Here is a 24,551-nt window from a genome sequence, read left to right as displayed (position 1 = left end):
AGTAAGTAAGAATTGACGTGCAGTCCTGCGTCCAAATTCTGCAGGGCAGCAAGCTGGAAACTCAGACAGAGTTTCGACGTTGTGCTCTTGAGGAAAATTCCTCCTGATTTGGGAAACTTCAGTCCACTTTTAAAGCCTTCACCTGCTTGGATGAGGTTCCATTCCCATATTAGGGAAGATCTTTGGCTTTACTCAAAGTCTACTGATCATAAACGTTTATCACATCTAAAAAGTACCTGCACGGCAACTTCTAGAATGGTGTTTGGCCCAACACCTGGGCATTGCAGCCTAGCCAAGGTGACACATGATTTACCCCATCGCAGGGCACCTGGGTGACTCAGTCATTTAAGCATCTGCCTTCGGCTCAGGTCGTGATCCCAGAGTCCTGGGATGGAGTCCGGCGTCGGGCTCCCTGCTTGGTCAGGAGTCTGCTTCTCCCTCCACCCCTCCCCACTTCTTGCAATCTTTCTCTCCCTCTCTCTCTGAAATAAATAAATAAATAAATAAATAAATAAAATCTTAAAAAAAATACACCATCACAGATACCCACGTGTGAGCAGTGGTTATTTTGGAACATGTATTATCAGACATATTTATGTAATTATATTATGCAATTGTGTAATTTATATTTCTGTCATGAAGAAGTCAGGCATTTAGTTAAAGTGGCATTCTGTGGTAAAACTGAGGATGTAGCAAGGTCTCAAGGAAGAACAGGGGTGGCCGAGGACCCGGCAGAGAGAATTGCGCAGGAGAGGGAAGGTGGCAGGGAGGAGGAAGGGCGGGGCTGGACGGAGACATGCAACAAGGGGAAAGATGCCGAGGCGACCAGCAAGGTGAGGGGGACCCTCCTGGGTCCACTGCTCTCTTTTTCTCCTATTTTTCTTTAAAGATTTCTTTATTTGAGAGAAAGAGAAAGAGCGAGGGCGTGCATGCAGGCACAAGTGGGGGAGGGGGAGAGAGAGCGGGAGAAGGGGAGAGAGCATCTCAAGCAGACTCCCCACTGAGTGCAGAGCCCGATTTGGGGGGGTGGGGGGCTCTACCCTGGGCTGGACATTGAGATCACGACCTGAGCCTAAATCAAAAGTTGGATGTTTAACTGACTGAGACACCCAGGTGCCCCTTTCTCTCCTATTTTTAAGGTTGGTTGCCATGTTGAGGGAGGAACAAACCTTTTTTTATTCTTTTCATTGTGTTTTGTTTTGTTTTGTTTTGTTTTTCGTGGAAATGTCTTAGAAGCAGGAGTGACAGGAGGAGGGTCTAGGAATGGAAAATGTTAACACACCTGCCATGCATCTATGAGGTCTGTATCTTAGGACCAACCATAGGGACCCTCCCATTGGTCCCATCACAGCCCTGCTAGAATCCTCTCGGGGTGTGTGGTCCATTCTCCCCGCCGGCCTTGCCAAGCACAGCGGACAGGTGGCTCCGGGAACAAAGCCCGTCGCGCGCCACCGAGCAGGCAGAGCCAGTTACGGTCACTAGGTGGCGCACGCACACAAGCGGCAGGTCGAGCGGTCCCGCGGGAAAGTTAGAAAACTCTTAGCAAACCCACACGACAAAGAAGGAATTCAAGAATGTGGATCACAGAGTCAAGCAGCTATGGCATCTTTGAAATGTGACCACCAATGTGCTTTATCCCGTACCCCCAAAACTTGAGGCTGGGTGGATATTGGGCGTGATAGAAATCTCCCTGCAGCAGGTGGCAGCGGAGAGCAAGAATCAGAATAAGGGAGGCGGCCGGGGGGCAGGGACCGACCTGGAGGGGCCTCTCTGAACCGTCGTGCCGCCTAGTATTAGTAACCTGGCCAAAGCCGGTTCTCCCTTTTCCCAGGCTAGCAGAGCTCTGACTTTATTGCAGTGTCTAACTCCCTTCCTAAAACTTGGACAAATCATGAGTAGACTGAGCCCACCAGGGTTCTTACTGCCCTTGGCCTTGATGGGTTTGCGGATGGACCCAGCCAGTGAGCACTGGAGAGGCCGGGCATCTCCCAGGGCAGAAACAGAGGGACAGGGACAAGCACACTCCACGCTGAGCGCAGAGCCCGATGTGGGGCTTGATCCCATCACCCTCAGACCATACAATAATAATAATAATAATAATAATAATAATAATAATAATAATAATGTCTGTTCTTTAAGCCACTCAGTTTGTGATACTTTGTTACAGCAGCTGAAGCAAACTAATCCAGGGAGCCAATGGGGAGTTTTGAGCGGAAGAGTTAACACACTCTGGCTTACTTTTTACAGGAATCACATATTGGGGCGCCTGGGTGGCTCAGTGGGTTAAGCCTCTGCCTTCCGCTCAGGTCATGATCTCAGGGTCCTGGGATCGAGCCCCGTATGGGGCTCTCTGCTCAGCAGGGAGCCTGCTTACCCCCCTCTCTGCCTGCCTCTCTGCCTACTTATGATTTCTCTTCCTGTCAAATAAATAAAATCTTTAAAAATAAATAAATCAAGGAATCACACATTGTTGTTACCTCACAAAAAGAGTGGAAGCAAAGGGGCCAGTCAGGTCGCTAATGCAATAAGCCAGCTGGCAGGGGACTGTAGACCACCTTGGGGGGAATGAGAAAGGCAGGATACCTGATGGGTGGGGTGTGGGGAGTGTGTGTGGGAAGAACCAAGGCTGCCCACAGCTTAACCTTATTCGTTGTCAGCTGGAGGAGCCTCCCTTTCTCCTGGGTATTCTTGTTATTTTGTGTTGACATCTCTGCTTTCCCTTTAAATGATAATGCCCCCAGGATTCGGTCTTCTTCCTCCGCGATCTCTATATTCTCTCACAGAATCGCAGCCAAACCCGTGACTTCAACGTCCACTGGTGTGAACATAACTAATACGTAACTCCGTCTCTGATGTCCCTTCTGAGTGCTAGACGCTGGAAACACGTATGCGGACTCCGTGAGGCATTCCCGCCTCCTTACCCTACAAGCTTCTTTCATTCATTTTTGTCTAAATGGACTCATAATGGGGCGCCGTCACTGAAGCGTCTGCCTTCAGCTCTGGTCATCACCCCGGGGTCCGGGGATCGATCCCTGTGTCCGGCTCCCTGTTCAGCCGGGAGTCTGCTTCTCCCTCTTCCTCTGCCCCTTCTCCCTTCCCCGTTCATGCTCTCTTTCTCTTTCAAATAATTTTTTTAAATCTTTAAAATAAAACAATAAATGGACTCATCATGTACCCCAGAGCGTGTCCCTCCTCCTCTATTCCCTTCAGTGTACCCGACAAGTTCAAATGTGGCTTCAGCTTTCGGCAGTTAGATCTAGAGGCTCAAATAATGTTGTCAATGTCCCCTCCGCCCCGACCACACACACACCTCTGCTCTAGTACTTCATGTTTATGGGATTCCTTCTCTGGTTCTCTACCTTCATCAGAAAGAAAGCTGAATGGTTCAAACCTATGTACTTACAGCTTGTGATCCAAAGGATGAGAGGACTTCTCTTTCCTTTGAGCCACACATTTATTATTATTATGATGATGATGATGATGATGATGATGTTAGGATTTTATTTATGTGTCGCAGAGAGAGAGCACAAGTAGGGGAGGCAGCAGCCAAAGGGAGAAGCAGGGTCCCCAATGAGCAGGAAGCCTGACACAGGATTCGAACCCAGGACCCTAGGATCATGACCTGAGCTAAAGGCAGACGTTTAACCGTCTGAGCCCCCCACCCCAGGGTCCTCTCTTCGACCCGCCTATCAAACATTAGAGTAGTTCTCAATTCCTTTCGTTTGGCCCGTACGTCCAGTCTGGAGCCGGGTCACTGGGGCCAGGAGGGTAGAGTGCTCTAACTGGTTAGCCTTGGTTCTGTGCCCATCTTCAAGGGACAGTAAGGACAGTGTGACTGACACGGCATACCACATGGAGTAGGGAGGCACGGCTCCCTAGAGGAAACCATGATCAGAAGAAGGAACACCAGACAGTCCCTCATATACTCCAGTCACACTGTTATACTCAAGTGATTTGCGGGGATTTTTAAAATACTTAATTTTTGTGACTGTATGTCCACTTGTCTGACAATTTGACATCCACTTCCCTCACCAGACTGGAACTCGTTGTAACTCTATTTTTGGTGACCACAGGATCCCGGGCACACAGTAGTGCTTAGTAAGTATGTGACGAATGGTTGGCTTCCTAGCCGGCCCGAAGCTTGCCTTCTCTCATCTGTGTCCACCCTGCCATCAGAGTAACCTTAAAATGTGCATCTGATTATGCCGGTTCTCTGCTTGTGAAGACGGGCTTCTTGGACGTTTCAAATTTGTATCCCTTACCTGATTATGGAGAGGCCACATGGCTTGTCATTTCTCCCTAATGATCCAGTCATCCTCAACGACCTCCTGTTTCCTGCCTGCTTCCTTTTTTGAACATTATTCCATGTTATTCTTGCTGTCTCCAATGCTTTTCTTGCAGCTTTTTCTCTGCCAACTTCAGAATTCCATGCTTGGACCCCCAGGAAGCCATTCTTGGATCCGTTAGACATCCTCCTCTCTGCTCCTAGAGCACAGGGTTCCGCTCTACTCAAACTCTGTTCATTTCCTCAAATGCTGCCCCATCTATACTCTATGCTCCTTGAAGGCAAGGGTTTTTGCTAATTTTTGCTGACCAGTACCCAAAATCCTCGACAGAGACAATCAATGGTTCCTTTCTCTCTGTGCAGCTACTTCCATCGCGATATGCATTACAATCATGAGTGCTGCTCATCCTTCTAGAGGATTCTCTGCGTTGTGAATCCCTGCATGTGACCGGGTGCTGCTGAGCTGCTCTGACCTAAAAGGTCAATTACAGAGTAGAATCACATGCACAAAAATCTTTCATATACTTTAGACACGTAACTTAAAACATACAAATATATACCCTATCACTTTTGATGTAGGGCCAAGGCCTTCTCCTTGAGTATGGGCCTATTGTTTGGAGTCCCACTAGTTTAGTTTGGGTTTTTTTTGTGGGGTTTTGGTTTTGTTTTGATCATGCATGACTGGCTCATTTACTCCAAAGAATTATCTTTATTTTGAAAAAAAAAATTATCTTTATTTTGTTTTCCATGCATACTTTTTAGCAGTAATACAAAAGAACCAAACATTGGCAACTCAGGGTTTTTAAAAATCTTGAGAATTCAAACAAAACTTGAAATGACAAAAATCCAACGTTTTATGGTGGATGCTTTCCAAAGATAAAATGTTTTTAAACCAAACGTAGTGCCTCTGATGTCCAGTTTTGGTTTCCTTAATGTGGGATATGAACTGAAACCCTAAGAAATGATAGAAGGGCGGAATCTTCCTAAATTGTTATTACTTTTTCAGTCTCTGTTATTTCACCCACAAATAAGTCAGAGCAATTATGTTTAGCAACTTGCTTTTATTGAGTCATTCCAAACCATTTTCATAGATGCAATTCTTTTTGCATTCCTGTTTTATGAACTTGCAGATCTCATCAATTTGTGTGACTAAAATTAACAAAACAAATAACATTCCACAGTTCCCAGGTGGGGGCTCAAGTGCATAAGCATGGCTAAGAGCATCTGATGTGCTGTGTGCACCAGCCAGCATTCGCAGAACAGAGAGGATGCGGGGAAGACTTGCATTAAGAGGAGGTTGGATAAGGGAGCTTGACTAGAGTATAGTAGCCCCATTTTCCAGATGAGGCAGTTGAGGCTTAGAAAGTTAAGACACTTGCCCATTTTTAATAAGTGATTCATATATGAAAAACACAGAGATACAGAGAGGGGAAAGAACCGGCCATCTAACAGTCAAAGCAAACTTATGAGAGGATGCTTGAGCAGAGTCTAGAAGGGACTAGGAGAACATTCTAGGCAGAGAAAACAAGGGTAATGATGTCCAAAAAGACTGTGAAAATATATTCTCAAGATAAATTCTGCTTGACTGGAGCCTAGGTTTATCGGGGTGAGAGCAGGAACCAGAGATCCAGACTGGAATGGACTAGAGATCCGGACCGGGATGGACTAGAGATCCGGACCGGTGCCAAACAGCTTACTCAGACGCTCCTGGGAGCCACTGGATCACTTTCCTTGGCGAAGCAACAGAGCTGGACGGACAGCTGAGAAAGAATTTTCATGACAGGACGGGCGACGGGCCAGAGTAAGGGAGACAGCCTGGGAGGCTGCTGCAGGGGAACTCAGGGGACAGTGACAAGGACCGGAGGCCCAGTGACGTCCACACACGGCGTTCTCTCTCCATCGACGAGTGCAGGCAAGAATAAACAGGATACGATCGGCAAAACCCAAACTGACGGAAACTCTACAGGGTAAACAGCTCAATAAATAAATTGCAAGGGGGAAAAGGAGAGTCAGTGGGGAGCTAAAATGTGAGCGGGCTCCGAACCGACAGCGTTAGCATCACCTTGCACTCCTCAGAAGTGACAGTGGGGAGCTAAAATGTGAGCGGCTCCGTACCCAACAGCATTAGCATCACCTTGCACTCCTCGGAAGTGCAAATTACTAAGCTTTACTAAGCTCTACCCCAGACTTAGAATCAGAAACTCTGTAGCGGATTCTGACACGCTCTAGTTTGAAAACTGGTACAGAGGACTGAAGACATTTATGATGCTTATCGGCCTATTGTAATATAGTTATCTTATTTGGGTCTTCACTCAAAAAAGATTGCAACGAATTTTGACATCTTTAGACAATTATCCATTTTTTAGGTATATAAGTAAGGTTAGATTACACACACACATATTTAAAACCACTGTAATATTTATGCATAAAAGATGCGATGCCTAGGATTTGCTTCAAAATACTATAGGAAGCAGGCAGGGGCAGACATGAGATTGGTCATGAGTTAATAATTGTTGATTAATGGGTATCTCATTGTTCTTTGTACTTTTTAAGACTTTTTGAGATTTTTTTCCATTCTAAAAAGTTTAAAACCTCAAGGGCAAAAGTAAATTAGGAGACTGTAACTTAAGCAGAATTAATGCAAAAAAAGAAAGTATACTGGGAAAAAAACCTACTACATAATAGTATGTGGCAAAATGATTTTGATTTGGATGTAGAGGAATTCTGTATGCTCGCCAACCTGCTGGTGTCGCTTAAGTTCCGGACCCCCCGAGGATGACTTAACGTGGGAGACGAGGGACCCCAGTCTGCTCAGGCGTATGGGTACTTGCAGCCATTTGCTTTCCAATTTCCAAACTGACTTGGATTTTGGAATGCGGTCTGTGCATAAATCCATGCTTACCCGCATTTTTTGGGAAAGTTTTCTGCTTTAGCGTATTACGAATGCAATCTGAATAGGCTAATACATGGCATTGAAAATGCTTGATTTTGTTTTCCTTAAACTAGGAAAGGGACAATTATCCTCTGCATTGGCCCAGTAGCCATTTCATACCTTCTGAGAGACGTTCAGAGGCTCTTCTGGCCTGAAAGGTCACCTCCAATGATTCCGTGATGGTCTGGATCTAGTCATCCAAATGACTAGTCTTGAAAAGTTTTCAGGGCAAGTAATTAAAAAAACTAATTATGAGGTTTCATAGCCCTTAACATATCCTTTGATTTACATTCTTATGATCTGGTAGCTTTATTCCTTTGTAATACATCTATTTGTGTTCTTTTAGAAATAGGGTGAAGAGAGGTTACTCTCCTTCCTTTTTACTCTCCGTCTATGGAAATACGCTTTATGAAAACCTGGTCCATAAGAAATTCAATTAGAAAGCCCTCTAATCAAAACCTAAGGAGGTAAGTGGTAGGATGGACCAGACAGTCTCACTTTACAAAGGCAATGGCAGAATTTTCAGTGTGGTTCCTTCCCTTTTTATGCTTTACAGAGATTCCATCATTTTTGTCATCATTGTTACCATGACCATCATTCTGCCTGGCACAGTCAGTGATGTGGGGAAAACACCATTAGAAACCGCCATCCGTTATCACACATCCTTTCTGACCAAACTGACCTAGAAATGAAGATTTCTGTTCCATTTCATCTGCTTTTGTCGAGCCTTTGCTGTGTTCCCACTGATGTGACGGCTTTAAGGGTACAAGAACAACTAACCCCCGCCCCCCACCTTCAGGGCTCCTGTACTCTCTAGCCGAAGAGAGAAGAGCCGAGGAAAGGGAAATCACCGTCTGCCTATGGAGAGGCACTGGAGCGCCCAGGACAAGTAACTTTAGATGGCTTTGCTCCAAATCCTGACTCTGCCCCTCACTAGCTAAGTGATGGTGAACAAGTTACTTAACCTCTCTTACCTCAGTTTCTTCATCTGTCAGATGGGAGTAAGAACCTTATGGGGTTTTCTTGAAATAACTCTTAGCTAGATAATCCATAAAACACTTAAATTTACCCATATATTTTATTAATTTCTATGTTGGCCATGTTTCTTACGTCCCACACCTTCCTCCTGGTAGTCTTTTCTGTCCTCCTGGAAGAAATACATACACACATATGTATTTCTTTTTTCAGTATGAGCTCTATGCCCAACATGGGGCTTGAACTCATGACCTCAAGATCAAGAGCTGCATGCTCTACTGACTGAGCAAGCCAGGTGCCCCAGAAATACATCCTTTAATAATTCAATTATCTTTGATTTTGTAGCTCTGAAAATACTGCCTCCCAGTTTTGCCCCCAATGTTATGGCTTAGCCATACATAAAATTCTAGGCTGATAATTATCTTCGTCAGCTTTGAAGGTATTATCCCACGGTCTTCTGGATTTTATGCCATCGACTGGTTTGCTAGCAGCTTACCAGTTGATACTTCACAAATAACATGTCTTCTCTCATGGTGGAATACGTGCATCTAAGCAGACTATGATCAATGAATGTGTTTGTTCTAGAGTTATCGCTCCACACGAGATTTCCAATTTCAGGGATTAGGCAGGGGAAGATCATGATAGAAGCATCCTCTCATCCTTTACAAAGGACCATGGCAGGAGCATGGCCACTGGGACCAAAAGGAAGCCCTGCAAGATGGTCTACCTCCGGCCACACCCTCGCCTCCAGGGGGACGAAGAATGCCTTGCCCAGAAACCCGCAGGCCACACGAGGGTATAAACGGACGCCGAGGACCCTCATTTTTATACTCCCATGAGTTACTTTTCTTTCCTCTAGTGCTTCCCACTTCCTATAATAGGACAACTCTATATTTTGAGCTTATAAGACAAGTATGATAAAATAGTACATTTAAAACTTTTAGTTTAGCCCTTCCTGGCCAACGTTTATGTTCAGATTACTAAAAACACGTATCTAGGAATGTGGTACAGAACAGATCTCACCTTGCAGATGAAATAGCTAAAATTTTGGCCTCTTTATTGATCTTGAGTACTGTATTTGGAAACTTGGAAACGATGTACAACAAATAGTTCCAATTAAGATACCACAAACTAAGTTTTTCTTCCAGATCTCTAAATGCTCATGGAGGGCCAACTTCCATGGTACATAGCACACAGCACAGACTTGAGAGTCGGTCCCACAGAAAATATTCATGTAAGCCAAACAGAGAAAGATGCTATTTGTTTCTCATTACATAAACATTGCCTGAACTTATCTAACCAACAAACTTATTTTTCTAAAAGTTAATCTGTGACAGAAAGTACTATCATGCTTGCTGGGTGCCATTCTCATTTGAATCATATCCAAAAAGTCTAGAAATAACTCAGAACTAGAAAGTGGCCCAAGTGCTAAGGCTGTCTACGGCTCTTGCTACAAAATAGTTGCCAGTCTAATCTGAATGTTTAAAAAGAATGACAGGAATTACAGGGTTCTTGATTTCAAGAGAACTTCCCAGAAGGAGGGGGTGGACCAAGAAATCCACCTGCCTGCTTGGTGGCAGCTCGTGAAGGGGCAAGGCCAAGAATCTTCTGGATGTTCTGTGAAGAAAACAGAATTAAAACTGGGTTTTAATATGAGACAGAGAGAAGACTGTTTCACATAGATCCCATATGAACAGAAGGCATATAAATTAAAAGCACCACTATGACCTAAAAAAGGACAATTACTACTACCATGGTATTTTTTAACAGTTTTTTAAAAAAGACTTCTTTATTTGTTGGATGGAGAGAGAAGGTGCACAACCACAGGGAGCAGCAGGCAGAGGGCGATGCGGGCTCCCTGCTGAGCAGAGAGCCCGATGCGGAACTCGATCCCAAGACCCTGGGATCATGACCTGAGCGGAAGGCAAACGCTTAACCAAATGAGCCACCCAAGCTTCCCACTATGGTGTCACTTTTTTTTTTTTTTAAGATTTTATTTATTTATTTGACAGAGAGAGAACACAAGTAGGCAGAGAGGCAGGCAGAGAGAGAGAGAGAGAGAGAGAGGAGGAAGCAGGCTCCCTGCTGAGCAGAGAGCCTGATGCGGGACTCGATCCCAGGACCCTGAGATCATGACCTGAGCCGAAGGCAGCGGCTTAACCCACTGAGCCACCCAGGCGCCCCTATGGTGTCACTTTTTAAAAAGACCTACAACATGATGGAGATCACAGGGCAGTAGGAGCCCTCTCACCTAATGGGACCTTGGTCCACAACCAAAGACACTGATTTTTTCAAGTGGAGAATCATTAAAAGAGGTAATCTTTTATTTCAACATGAACCATATAAAGTATATTCATTAGCTGTTTCTTACAGCAAGTCCTTTTCTTTCAGTACGGGTCATCAGCTGGATTTGGTCATTACGGCACCACCTAAAGCTGAAACTGAAATGCTCACTTTCAGTTTTTTCTGAGTGCTAAGGGCTTAGGTTCCTACACAGCAATCTGAGTCCAGAATCCTCCTAGATTTCTAGCATCTCCCCTCATCTTTTCACTTGTCTCATTATATCCAATTCAGCAGGTTTTTTTAAAATTCACTTCATTAAAGTAGTTCTCATAAAAATCACTTTATATTTTTATTTTATTATTTTTATTTTATTACTTACTGTAACATTAAATCAAATGACATAAATACAACAACATATAAAACCAGCATAAACAGTTTTAGGATAAACGAGGCTCTTGAAAAGCAATGACTCATTCACCTGGTAGGAACAGACAGGTGTGGGCGTACTGGAGAGCAAACCACGAGTGGAGACTGTGATGCGGGCACTAAATGCTATGCCTTTTTAAAGCAGGAAGTGAGAGGGTCTGTGAATGTGGAGAGCTTCAGTTAAAGGTCAGGTGTTAAGATTTTTTGTTTTTTAAAAGATTTTATTTATTTATTTGTTTGACAGAGAGAGGGGGTGTGAAAGAGATCACACGTTGGCAGAGAAGCAGACAGACAGAGAGAGGAGAAGCAGGCTCCCTGCCGAGCAGAGAGCCCAACATGGGGCTCGATCCCAGGACCCTGGGATCATGACCCAAGCCAAAGCAGAGGCCTAATCCACTGAGCCACCCAGGTGCCCCAAGTGTTAAGATTTTGTACAGCATTCATTAGTGGGAAAAACCTTAAAGATCATCTACTTCCTCTTGCTTGATTCTTTCATTTTGTTTTGAGGAATTCCAAGGAGAACTTGGAAGAGTGTGATGGTTTGTCCAAAATTACAAAGTTTAAATGAAGAGCAAAGTTAGAATTAAAACCCATGTGTCTGGCTTCAGGATTGGATGGATTCTCTCACACAGCAGGAGCTGAAGCTCTGGTCTTCAGAACACACTGCATCCCCACGGGGGGCAGGTGGGCGCGCGCAGATGCACGCCATAGTCACCGAGTACCAAGCACCCGCGGCACGTAATGCGCCATGACAATACCCACATCCAGCCCTTTCGGAAGTGCATACAATCCCCCAATCCTTCATCCTCAGAAATGAGGAGTGCTACAGACTTGAGTGTTCCCATTTCTGACACAGCACGCCGTCAGAATACGACAGAATATGGAAATACGCAGACACAACTTTAAGAACTCATTCAAATTATATTTATCAAAAAATACTTCATTCATTCGTTTACGCATCAGTCCACACACTCAAAATACTGAAGCTTGTGCTTTGCTTTTTTTATAATTAACATATAATGTATTATTTGTTTCAGGGGCACAAGTCTGTGATTCAACAGTCTGCTATAACACCCAGTGCTCATTGTAACACATACTCCACAATGTCCATCACCCAGCTACCCCATCCCCCAAACCCCTTGTGGTTTACTTTAAAAAGAAATCTGGGAAGAAGCTAAGGAAAAAAAAAATCATTAGATCAGGCTGCTTCTCCTTAGCAAAGCTGGAGAATGTACTACTTTTGTAATAAAAATAACTCCTTCATCCCTACTTCTAAAAAGGTGCACAAAACAATAAGAACAAATGATATAATGTCACTAATTTCCAATTTCTTTTATTTAATCAGTAAGTGTTTACTGACCACCTACAATATATGCAGCATTAAGCAAGGCATTACAGGAAATTACTTTAAAGATAAAATTGGAAAAAATAAGACATTACAGAATCAGCTGCTGATAAACACATCTGTCTAGTTAACAAACAATAATACAGTCTAGACAAAACATACTAGACATCCTTGATCAGTTATTCCGTAGAGACAGGGGCCAATTAAGTGAGTCCTTACCATTTTAGAGATAAAAACTAGGATGAAACCTCTGGTGCCCTTTAAATTACATGTTTACTATAATTTAAAGACCACAGCTCAAAGGAAAATAGGAAATACATTGGAGGGTAGTCTGCTGACAGTCTCATTTATGAAATAAAAACATCTAAATGACTACCGGACCCAAGTCCACTGCTGCAGATGGGAAGAGCTCGAACAACAAAAATGTTAAACGGACGCACTTCCGTGGCCAGGCTGTGGCTCCTGGCGATCCAGGCAGCTCCGTATTTCGTTCTCCTTCGGCTCTTAGCACAGGCTTCCCTTGGGAACACTAAGTCTGTCAATGTTCATTACTCAAGCATCTCTCTCTCTATATATATATATATTTAAAGATTTTATTTATTTGTCAGAGAGAGAGAGAGGGAGAGAGAGCGAGCACAGGCAGACAGAATAGCAGGCAGAGGCAGAGGGAGAAGCAAGCTCCCCGCTGAGCAAGGAGCCCGATGCGGGACTCGATCCCAGGACGCTGGGATCATGACCTGAGCCGAAAGCAACCGCCCAACCAACTGAGCCACCCAGGCGTCCCATCAAGCATCTATATTTTAATGTAAATGCTTTCTATTCACCGCATGCAATCTTATCCTTGTGAAATTCTAAACAATGTTTAAATTCCTATAGTTTCACATATGAACCCAGGTCTTTTGATGGTTTTTCTTAGATAAAATTTGCTCTGCTTCCCTGTCTGTGAAGTCTTCTTGGTGTAGGAGAGAACTGATGCTCTCAAGATGCAAAAAAGATGGGTAAAAGAAAAAAGAGATCACTATTCTCTCCACAATACTAATACCATCCAACATTCCATGCCCCTTAAAGTTTCCAAATAGTTCTAAGGACTGGATGCCAGGCCTCAGTTATCCTCACTTTGGAGATGAGAAAGTTGAGACAGACAGGTTAACAGTCAGGATGTGAACGGACATACAACTCAAAGTATAATTTTCCTCTGTTAAACCACTCTTTAAGAGATGGTTATCTTAGTAATAAAAAATAATCTTGTAGCATGCCTGGCCTATAAAAACACTGTTGTAAAGACTATATATAAGCACAAGAATATGTTATATTGTTAAGTAATTAACGCAGGGGCGCCTGAGTGGCTCAGTCGGTGAAGCATCTGCCTTTAGCTCAGGTCATGATCCCAGGGTCCTGGGACTGAGCCCCCAGGTTGGGCTCCCTGGTCAGTGGAAGCCTGCTCCTCCCTCTGCCCCGCACCCCGCCGTGCTCTCTGTCTCTCAAATACATAAACAAAGTCTTTAAAAAAGTAAATGCATATAAATCAAACCCACAGAATGTCCAGCACCCAGAGTGAACCCTAATGTAAATTGGGGACTCTGGTTGACAATGAAGCATTGCAGTAAGCTTGAGGTCTAGAACACATGCAGCACCCCGGCGCTGGGGGACATCGTGGGTGAAGGGGAGACTACACACATGCCGGGGCAGTGACAAGATGGGACAGGTCCGTACCTTCCGCTCCATTTTGTGGGGAACCTAAAACTGCTCTAAAAAATAGTCTACACAAAATGCATATAAAAACTGTAAAGATATATAAAAAATAGCAGTTCATATAGCCTTTTCTCATTCCTTGCCTCCAACTTTGAAACATTGCTAAGTGGGATAATTTTTTTTAATCTTTAAAAAATATTTTATTTATTTAAGAGAGAGCAAGCGAGCAAGCACGAGCAGGGCGGGTAGCAGGAGAAGACGGAGACTCCCCATTCAGCGCGGAGTCCAACTTGGAGCTCCCACGACTGTGGAATCATAACCTGAGCAGATGCTTAACCAACTGAGTCACCCAGACGCCCCTAAACAGGATAATTTAAAATGAAGGCAAGGGTGCCTGGGTGGCTCAGTGGGTTAAGCCGCTGCCTTCGGCTCAGGTCATGATCTCGGGGTCCTGGGATCGAGTCCCACATCGGGCTCTCTGCTCAGCAGGGAGCCTGCTTCTCTTCCTCTCTCTCTGCCTGCCTCTCTGCCTACTTGTGATCTCTCTCTGTCAAATAAATAAATAAAGTCTTTAAAAGTAAAATAAAATAAAATAAAATGAAGGCGAGGGAATGGAATGGCTCATTCCATTAAGCGTCTGCCTTCAGCTCAGGTCACAATCCCAGGGTCCTGGGATTGAGGCCCACATCAGGATCCCTGTGAGCAGGGAGCCTGCTTCTCCCTCTCCTCCTGCTTGTGTGTGTGCACTCTCTCTCAAATAAATAATAAAATTTTTAAAAAATAAAATAAAGGTGAATATTTCTATGGGTGCTTTCTCAAAGTGCTAGACATTGTTCTAAGTACTTCACATGCATGTTCTCATTTAATCCTCATAACAACTGAGGCAGGCTTGTTATCCTTACATGCAGATGAGGAAAAGAGTAAACTGTCAGACAGCAATTCAATAAATTCTAACTGAGCATGACACTGTAGCAGATACTGTTGTAGATATTATCTGTTATGTCTTTCAACAACATTATCTATTTAACTTGACCTGACTGCATTCCCATAATCTCTTAATTCTCCTCCAATTTTTCAGGGCTTCTTAGTAAGACTTAGCTTAGAAATACGTATTTTACTAAAAGACAGAAAAGTTTAATATATTATAAAGATGATATGGAAGAATACTTAACATACATGCAAAATAGAGTTAGATTTGGTAAGGCTACAGAAAAATATAAAACAATAATTTTGAATTTCTGCCCAGTCCTGTGTAATAAATAGGGTAACAACTGAGGAGTTTTATGTCAGAAGGGAAAAACAAAGGAAAAACATTTTCCCATAATCATGACTTCTATTGGCAGGAAACCCAGAAAAATACCACTACAGGATTTGCGTTCCTTCCTCTTTGCAAAGGATGAGAACCGGTGATCAAGAAAAGGAAGTTGTTGGTTGCTCACGGGATATTTTGGGAAGACCCAGGTCACTAGCCATAAACACATTCTGCTAAATGTTATTCCTTAGTCATTTAGCTAAAATAACAGCCATGGCAATCCTCAGTTTATTCTTTGTTAGTTTTTCTGGCACAAGCAACCAGCCTTCACTTCCAATTGATTACAATTTCTCATCAAGTTCCCATAACATCATCTTTACTACATCCACAAAGCTGTTCAGAAATCCGATCACCTCAGATGGCCCCACCCAACAACCCCAGGGTTTTCACATTCTATCTAAACTAGCTGTTTTGGAGAATGATGTAGAGATGAAATATTTACTGGAACCAATGACAGTACCCAGGGGTACCTGAAACACTGCTGGGCTGGCAATCAGAAGACTTAGTCCCAGCACTGGCAAACCAGGCAAAAAAGCAATAAGGCAGTCTTCTCCCCTTAGTGTATCTCCATTGCCCAACCCCCTGGGAAGAAGGGGGATGACTAGATCAATCACTTTCAACCCTTTAGGCCACAGAATCCTTTCTTTAAACAAAAATCTCATGAAAAAAACCCACTACAGAAAACAGATAAAATACCATTAGGGACCTGAAGTCTCTTGCTGGGCCCTTCAAGCTTCCCATCAAGCACTTTCAAGGAGCCAAAGTCCCTGTGGCTCTAGCATTCTAGAACGTGACTATCTTGTAACAAATTATACTGCAGATTTCAACATCTATCTTGCAAAGTGGAAATCAAAATTCTGAAAGGAACAGGAGAACATCAAATTTGCACTAGAGTAATACCACTTCCTTTGTAATGCTGATGAACATTTTCCGTCCTAGGGTGTCTAAAGGCCTTGCTTATAATAAAGGTCTTTTTTTTGAGGGGGTTGGGGGATGTCAGGTGATCAAGAAACAGTCCAAATCCCCGTCTCTTACCTAACTGTCTTTCCAATGAAAATCCCCTGAGAGCCTGGTTAGCCCTTTATCTGAGGATCAGTCAAGGAGACGGTTCTGAGTTTTAGTTCAGTGCAAGAAGACAAGATGTATGTTTGTATGTTACACATGTATGTACGTACATATATATGTATGTATTTTTAATCCTATAATGAACAGTAGGAGGTGGCTGGTACAGAATGGGGTATCTAAGACTCAGAACAAAACTTAAGTCTCCCTGGTTTGAAGAACCAAAGAGCGGGATTTGGGTGACTACAGCAGCTTAAAACTGAGTGAGAAAATCCTAGACAAACAGTTAACAGAGGAGAAGTTCAAAACTACATTTAAACTCTGCCCAAATCTCTTAAACTATGCAAGCGTGAGCCAGCCTTCAAGCACCCCAACAGAGACTAAAATAACTGAGGTTCGGGTACTGCCTACCACAAAGGAGACAGAGTCTGAAGTTTTGAGTGCCAAGGTAACTGTCCGCTTAACTAAAAAACTGAACATTCTTCCAAAGTATAACAGAATCCAGAGTATCTACCACCTGTCGAAACAAAGTCCAAGATACAATCCACAAGAATTAGATACACCAACAAGAAACCTGACCCATACTTAAGAAAGCTGGCAACAGAGTCCAATCTTTAGATTATCCAAATGTTGGAATCAGTAGATAAGATCTGTATTTTAAAGCAGCTAAACAGAGGCATCTGGGTGGCTCAAACATCTGGTTAGGCATCTGACTCTTGGTTTCTTTCAGGTCATGATCTCAGGGTCATGTGATGAAGCCCCACATCAGGCTCTGCACTCAGTGCAGAATCTGCTTGAGATTCTCTCTCTCCCTCTCCTTCTGCCCCTCCCCACCCCTGCTTGAGTGCTGCCTCTCTCTAATAAATAAATAAAATCTTTTTTTAAAAAAAAGCAGCTAAATATGCTTTATGCTTAAGGGCTTAAAGTATGTTCACAATAAATTAAGAAATAGGAAATCTCAGCAAGGCAAAAAGATAGCAAAAAAAGAGTCAAACAGAAATTCTGAAACTAAAAAATAATATATCACAATTTAAAAATCGTTGTGTACGCTTAAGGTTAACTCAGATGAGGGATGACAGAGAAGTCAGTAAACTAAACACAGATTAACCAGAAATTATCCTATCTAAAGAGCAGAGAGAAAAAGATTTTTAATAATTGAACAGAGCTGCAGGGTCCTCTTAGACAATACTGAAAAGACAAACATGTAAGAAACTGGAATCAGAAAGGTAGAAAGAAGGAATGGTCGGGCAGGAAAAAAAACCCTCTAGCAGCATTAAGAAAAAAAAAAATTAATACGCTAGGCACATCCAGGCAAACTGCTGAAAACCAAACTTAAAAGAAAAAAAATCTAAAAGCTGCCAGAGAAAAGTGACACATCATCTACAGGGATATAGAGATACAAAGGACTTCTCATCAGAAACAGTGGAGGCCAGAACGAAGTGGAAAGGCATTTTAAAATGCTGAAAGGATTAAAACAGACAAATGAGAAAAACCCAGTTAACCCAGAATTCCATGACCAGTGAAAATATCCTTTAGGAATAAAGATAAAAATATGTTAGATAAATGAAGATCAAGAGTACTTGGCACCAGCAGACTTACACTATGAGAGAGAGAGAAAGAGAGAGACAAAGAGACAAAGGCATCACCCGACGCTGCCCAGGGAGGGGCTGACACTAAGCAGCGGCGCACTCAGCTCCTGTCACCCTCCGCCAAGCATTCTACACTCCGGAGTCTACTATCCACTACACACTCTCAGGCCTCCCTGCTTTTACTCACACCATTGCCAATGCCAAGAATGCTCCGATAAAGAGCGCCTGGGGGGCTCAGTCGGTCTGTCTTCAGCTCAGGTCAGGATCTCAGGGTCCTGGGATTGAGCCCTACATCGGGCTCCCCGCTCGGCGGGGAGCCTGCTTCTCCTCTCCCTCTGCCTGTCCCTCTGTCTGCCACTCTGCCTACTTGTGCTCTATCAAATAAATACATAAAATCTTGAAAAAAAAAAAGATGCTCTGATAAGATTGGAAAAGCCCTCCTCATCCTGTTAACTCAAATGGCCCCTTTGCAGAGAACCTTAGCTTCATCCCTTAGCCATTTTGCTTCCAAAGCATGCTTTTTTTCCCCCTCTAATGCCATTTTGAACACACACACACACTCCCCAAAAGGCATCAATCATACTCTCCTATTACATATGGGTCTGTCTTTCCACACAGATTGTGAGTTTTACAAAGGTAGAAACCATTGCTTTTTACCCTCTATCTTCAGCATCAAAGAAGAACTTGTGGCACTCTATAAAGACTGAATCAATCTTCAGCAATGACAGGCAATATATTAAATAAAGCCTTGAACTCATGCTCTCAAACAGTTCACAAAGAGATCAGGTTAAGGTAATACCCAATCATCTGTTCTTCTCACTTACTAGGTGAGCTCTCATTTTTCTGAACCGCCCACACTCTCTGACTGACTTGAGACTAAGTACTGAAAATGAAAACACTCTGCTTGTGGATGAGCTGTACTGACATTAATGAACTGAGCTCTGAGTCTTGAATAAAGTGGCATATGTTAATGATGAGGAACAGGAGCCGGCAGGCACTTGGGTCTTCTCATTTTGATGGCTTTAAGATATACTGACGTGACATAATGAGACCTGCTTTTATACACACACAGGGCGTATCAAAATTCTTTGCCCTAAGAAACCCAAGAGTGAAAAAAATAAAATCTACTTATTTTTATCACTCTCCTGAGCGCATATACCTGTTGAAAGAGACAATGACGAATTCTCACTAATACTTTTGCAGATATAGTCATAACATACATAAAGTTGCATGTTAAGATACGGGTGACAAAAGAAAGAAAATAAAACTCTTTCTTCCATTTTTCTTCAGAACCACTAATCCTGCTCTCAAAGACAGAGAATTCCATTCATAAGTTTTACAGTCGTATAAATTCATTAGACAAGGCCAGTTTCCCCTTAGCTGTTTACCAGGTAAGTTTGCTTGGGTTTTTCCTGAGATTAGAGTACTTTTTATAGAGGAGATCGCCATTTACACAATCTATTGCTAGCTCATAAGAAGAAGAAAATTTAAAAAGCAGGTACTTTAATTTGGGGAATTAAGGAAATTTCCTTCTATTCTTGAATTCCGTCACTAGCGGGGACTGACTTAGCTCCCCAGCTGGAAGCTGGCAGACCTACCATTTCCGCTGCTGCAAATTCACACAAAAGAAACAGTTGCGGTGTGAAGGTCAAGGCAGCTAATCATTTAATCACTAAGCATTAAGAAATTTTAAAAAAGGAAAAAGATAAAATGAGAAAAGGCAATTAGATTTATTTTCAGTTAGTGACATATCACTCTGATTCAAGCTATAAAAAGCAACTTTGGGGCTCCTGGGTGACTCAGTGGGTTAAAGCCTCTGCCTTCTGCTCAGGTCATGATCTCAGCGTCCAATCGAGCCCTGGATCGGGCTCTCTGCTCAGTAGGGAGCCTTCTTCCACCTCTCTCTCTCTCTGCCTGCCTCTCTGCCTACTTGTGAGCTCTGTCTGTCAAATAAATAAATAAAATCTTAAAAAAAAAAAAAAAAAAAGCAACTTTATCCTATCTTGGGCTGGGGAATAAATATTAAATTTTTAAAATACCCCAAAGGAGGGGGCACTAATTGATCCATCAAAAAAATGTGACCCTAAGAACTGCTAACATTCTGTATCATTGTCTTCTGATTATCGTAACATGGTAAAGTTACCACCAACCTCATTTTACCTTTGTGAAAACAGACTCACAGAGACTCCAAGAGGTTGACATTCCCAAGGACACTCAGCCAATAAAGTGGCAACAAGATTCAAACACTGATGTTTTACCTCCAAACACTGTATCTCCTCAACCTTCCAATGCATTCCTCCTCTCTCCCCATCACTTTGAAGTTTCTGAAGTGTCTTAAAATCTATTTCATCAACAGCATAGCATTACTTTTGCTTTCCCTTGAAACCTCTTAAGGCAATAATGAATTATTTAATAAAATCCTAGCATGGGAAAAAATATGTACTAGATGAAAACCAGATTCATATATACCTATGTGAACTAGTAACATGTCATAAAAATCGTTAGTTTAGATCCAAAGTTCAATCTTTGTTTCCTCTGCTTCTACTCTGAATGATTAAAAGTAATTTTAATTGGATTTGTATACCCTCATATTTGATACAATTTTGTAGGTGAAGCTATAGGCAGAAAAATTAACCTTTTAATTTCAAAAGAAACAAAAGTTTCACGAGGGCAAGGCCCATAATTATGTCAATTTTGTTTAAAACTGTATACTAAGCACCCGCACAGAGCCTGATACGATATATCTGTGCTCAATTTTGTTGAGTGAATAAATGAACAAAAATCTATCAAGGAATTATTACTAATGTGATAATGATCTCTTAAGGATAGGGTAAGATGACTGAAGCAGAGAGATGCCCTTAAATCAACCTAATATTATGCCCCCATCATAATAAAGGGAGCACTATTGTCACGAAGGAAATAGAGCTGGTTGGTTTAATTATAGCATCACTCACATTTAGTAAAGGAAGTGGATTCTCGTTAACCCTGTAGAGATGTTATTAACTGACATATGTAAATATAGTCATAATCTTTCACAAATAAAAAACTTTAAAAACATAAATTCAGGAAACCCAGTGGTCAAAGTAATTACTTCAGCAATTAAACTGTTAACACTTTCAAGGCACTAATAACAAATGTTTCTCACTCTCCTGGACTTATACTCTCAAATTTACTACTATCAGAAGAGTTCCTTGTTAAAACAGGCAAGGCCATCCCCAAAGCTGGAGGTAGCTTGCATAAAATACTCATGGTTTTTACATGTTTAGCATAAAAATTAACCCTGAGCCAATGAAATTATGGTTTTACTCACTGAGCGAATGAAATTATGGTTTTACTGACTGAAAGGAAAACATGAAAAATTACTATTTATTTATTTATAAAAGATTTCACCTATTAACTTGACAGAGAGAAATCACAAGTAGACAGAGAGGCAGCCAGAGAGAGAGAGAGAGGGAAGCAGGCTCCCTGCCGAGCAGAGAGCCCGATGCGGAACTCGATCTCAGGACCCTGAGATCATGACCCGAGCCAAAGGCAGTGGCTTACCCCACTGAGCCACCCAGGTGCCCCTGAAAAATTACCCTTTAATACATGGTCTCAAGCTGGTGGAGAATTGAAGGCTTAGGATGACAGTGCTGGGTAAACGATGCAGTAGCTGTGAACATCAGCTGGCAAATCCTCAAAAAATTCAACATAAAATCGCAGCATGACCCAGCAATTCCACTTCTGGGTCCGTATCCGGAAGCGTAAGCAGGAACTCAGACAGACACTGGTACACCGTGTTCACAGCAGCCCCGCTCACGACGGGCGAAAGGTGGAAGCGACCCAGCGTCCACCGACAGATACGTGGACACACAAGATGGGATATATACGCAATGAGATCTTATTTGGCCTCAGAAAAGGGAGGAAATTCTGACACATGCTACAACGTGGATGAACCCTGAAAACGTGCTAGTCACAGAAGGACACATAGTATATGATTCTACTTCTGTGAAATCAAATCCACAAGTACGAGGGGTCAAGTGCGCAGAGACAGAAAGCGGAACGGTGGCTGCCAGGAACTGAGGGGTAGGGTCATGGAGAGTCGCTATAGGATTTTCAGTGTAGGAAGATGAGAACCTTTAAAGGCGGGCGGCGGGGATGGCTGCACAGCAATGTAAATCTACCTCGGGTCATAGAACTGGCCTACTGAAAATGGTTAAATAGTGAATTTTATGTCTATTTTAACACAACAAATGAGAAAGATTAACAGCTCTGCAATGACCGAAAACAGGAAACGTGAAAGTAGCGTCTGGACGTCAGAGAGGACTAGGTGGAGAATTCTGCAGAATCCGGCCGCCACAGGCAGTCAGGCTGGCAAGCCTAACCCCTGGACACCCGCAGGCATGACACCTAGATGTCTGGCTACTCCTCCACGTTCTTTCGCTCTAAGGGTTCAGGTCACACTGCTCAGCCCACCCTATGACAGCAGCACATTTCGAATGATCTCTTACCTACAGAAGCTATGAATTAAGGAGGAGTGCCTCCCTCAAACACTTGTCACTGGGACTGAACAGCCCTTCCCGTTTCAAAGGTGAATTGAGAAAGGCACTCCAGACACAGACTGCCCGGCTGCGGGCAGGGACGTGCCGCAGTCACAAGCACACCAGATTCAAGACCAGCCATTCACCTCACTGCATTCTTTCGACCCTCTGGCTTCTTCATCTTCGAAAAAAAGAAGCAAGCAAACTGTGATCTCAAATGAATCCCTGTTTTTATGTTTTCCTTCCTAAAAATCACATAAAGTTGACAAAGTAGAAGAGACCACAGAAGGAATACGGTATACCAGTACGAACTCCAAACGGATTGGCTCATTATTTAAAGGCAAAGAATGAAACAGAAAAAGTACTAATAGAAAACATGGATGAATTTCTTGTAACTTTGAAGTACAGAAGAACTTTCTAACCATAATTTAAATTCCAGGGGCACTTGGGTGGCTCAGCTGTTAAGTGTCTCCCTTCGGCTCAGGTCATGATCCCAGAGTCCTGGGATGGAGCCCCACACTGGGCTCCCTGCTCGGCAGGAAGCCTGCTTCTCCCTTTCCTGCTTGCCCTTGTGTTCCCTCTCTTGCTCAGTTTCTCTCTGTCAAATAAATAAATTAAAATCTTAAATAAATAAATTCCAAAAGCCATAAAAGACAAATCTGACTGAAAAAAAAAATCCAGCAAATAAAATTTTGTGTGGCAAAAACCACCGTTAAGTACAAATGAAACACAAATGACAAACTGGAAAATTATATGCAACTTACAGCCCCCGGAGAAAGCTAATCTCCCACCTAGAGCTTGAAATTCAAAAAAGACCAAAAACCCAATAGAGAAATAGGCAAAAGGCATACACAGTCTCTTGCCACCAAAGAAAGAAAAGAGTTTATGAACAGCTCTGAGACAGAGATACTCAATCCAAAATGCAAATTAAAGCCACAATGAGATAGCGATTCTTATCTATCAGCTGGGTAAAAACTCAAAAGAAATTTCTGTGGTAAGGTTGGAAGAAACATGCATTTTCATATCTTGCTCTTGGGAATAAAAAACGGTATAACCCCAGTTTGCCAAGTTTATAAATTTATATTTTGGTGTAGCAAAGGTACTTTAAGGTATACGTAGACAATTAAGAAATCATTACCTTGAAAGAGCTGGAGAGGAAAGGAGAAAATACAGATAAAAATAACAAGTAGACAAAACCAGATAAAACCTCCAATAACATGATGAGGAATATGACCTATCATTATGGAAACCTGAGTCATTCTCTATTGGTTTCCCCATCACTCACTCTTCTTTACATCCCCAAACAAGCAAACAAAAACCTCCAATTCATTATGTTCCTTTAAAACTACTTTATGCCAAGTATATATGTGAAACCAAGTGGCCTACTTTTTTGCCTAAGAATGGCTTCACTGGGGAAATCAAAGTACGTCTATAATTTTAATTTCTGCAAGCCTCCTATTTTTTGGCTGCTCATTTTACAGGCACCTTCACAATTACCACGTAAACTAAGACCTTAAAAAGTAAACAAAACAAAACAAAAAAGCCCATGGAAATAGCCAATTAACAAGCATTTTAATTCAAAGAGAGAAGCATAATTTTCATAGTAACATTTCAAATGCTAAGGTATGTCAGACTGGATAGAAGTTCACAATCCTCTAATACGCATGCTAACAATTAGTGACGGACAGGTACAGAAAGAATATGCAACTGGTAAAATAAAAATGATAAAAGTAGGTGACTTTGGTGATTTTTCTAAGACTTTTAATATGTTAAAATACCTTGTTTAAAATTGGGGTAACAGGGGCACCTGGGTGGCTCAGTGGATTAAAGCCTCTGCCTTTGGCTCAGGTCATGATCCCAGGGTCCTGGGATCGAGCCCCACATCAGACTCTGCTCAGCAGGGAGCCTGCTTCCCTCCCTCTCTCTGCCTGCCTCTCTGCCTACTTGTGATCTCTGTCAAATACATAAAATCTTAAAAAATAAAATAAAATTGGGGTAACAAAATTAACCGCCCAAGATGAGTACTGACACTCTGGATGCGGCAACCAGTTAGGCTCACCACTGATCTTGGGGAAGAGAACTGCACACCAAGAGAAATCTTTCAAATACAATACTTTTATATTAGCTACA

The 24,551-nt window shown here is 42.6% G+C and overlaps 1 protein-coding gene across 1 annotated transcript in view; it reads right to left on the bottom strand.

Annotated features, from left to right (window-relative positions):
• Positions 1 to 9,223: 9,223 nt before the first annotated feature.
• TMCO1 (transmembrane and coiled-coil domains 1) overlaps positions 9,224 to 24,551 on the bottom strand; it is a 43,307-nt gene continuing 27,979 nt past the window's right edge. Inside the window, exon 7 of the mRNA XM_059145317.1 lies at positions 9,224 to 9,809. Within this exon, the coding sequence (XP_059001300.1) occupies positions 9,711 to 9,809 (99 nt within the window). The 3' untranslated portion in view covers positions 9,224 to 9,710. The remainder of the gene's footprint in view (positions 9,810 to 24,551) is intronic.

Source organism: Mustela lutreola, chromosome 14, assembly GCF_030435805.1.
Source record: "Mustela lutreola isolate mMusLut2 chromosome 14, mMusLut2.pri, whole genome shotgun sequence".
Taxonomy (NCBI): domain Eukaryota; kingdom Metazoa; phylum Chordata; class Mammalia; order Carnivora; family Mustelidae; genus Mustela; species Mustela lutreola.
This window is presented reverse-complemented; position numbering and strand designations above follow the sequence as displayed.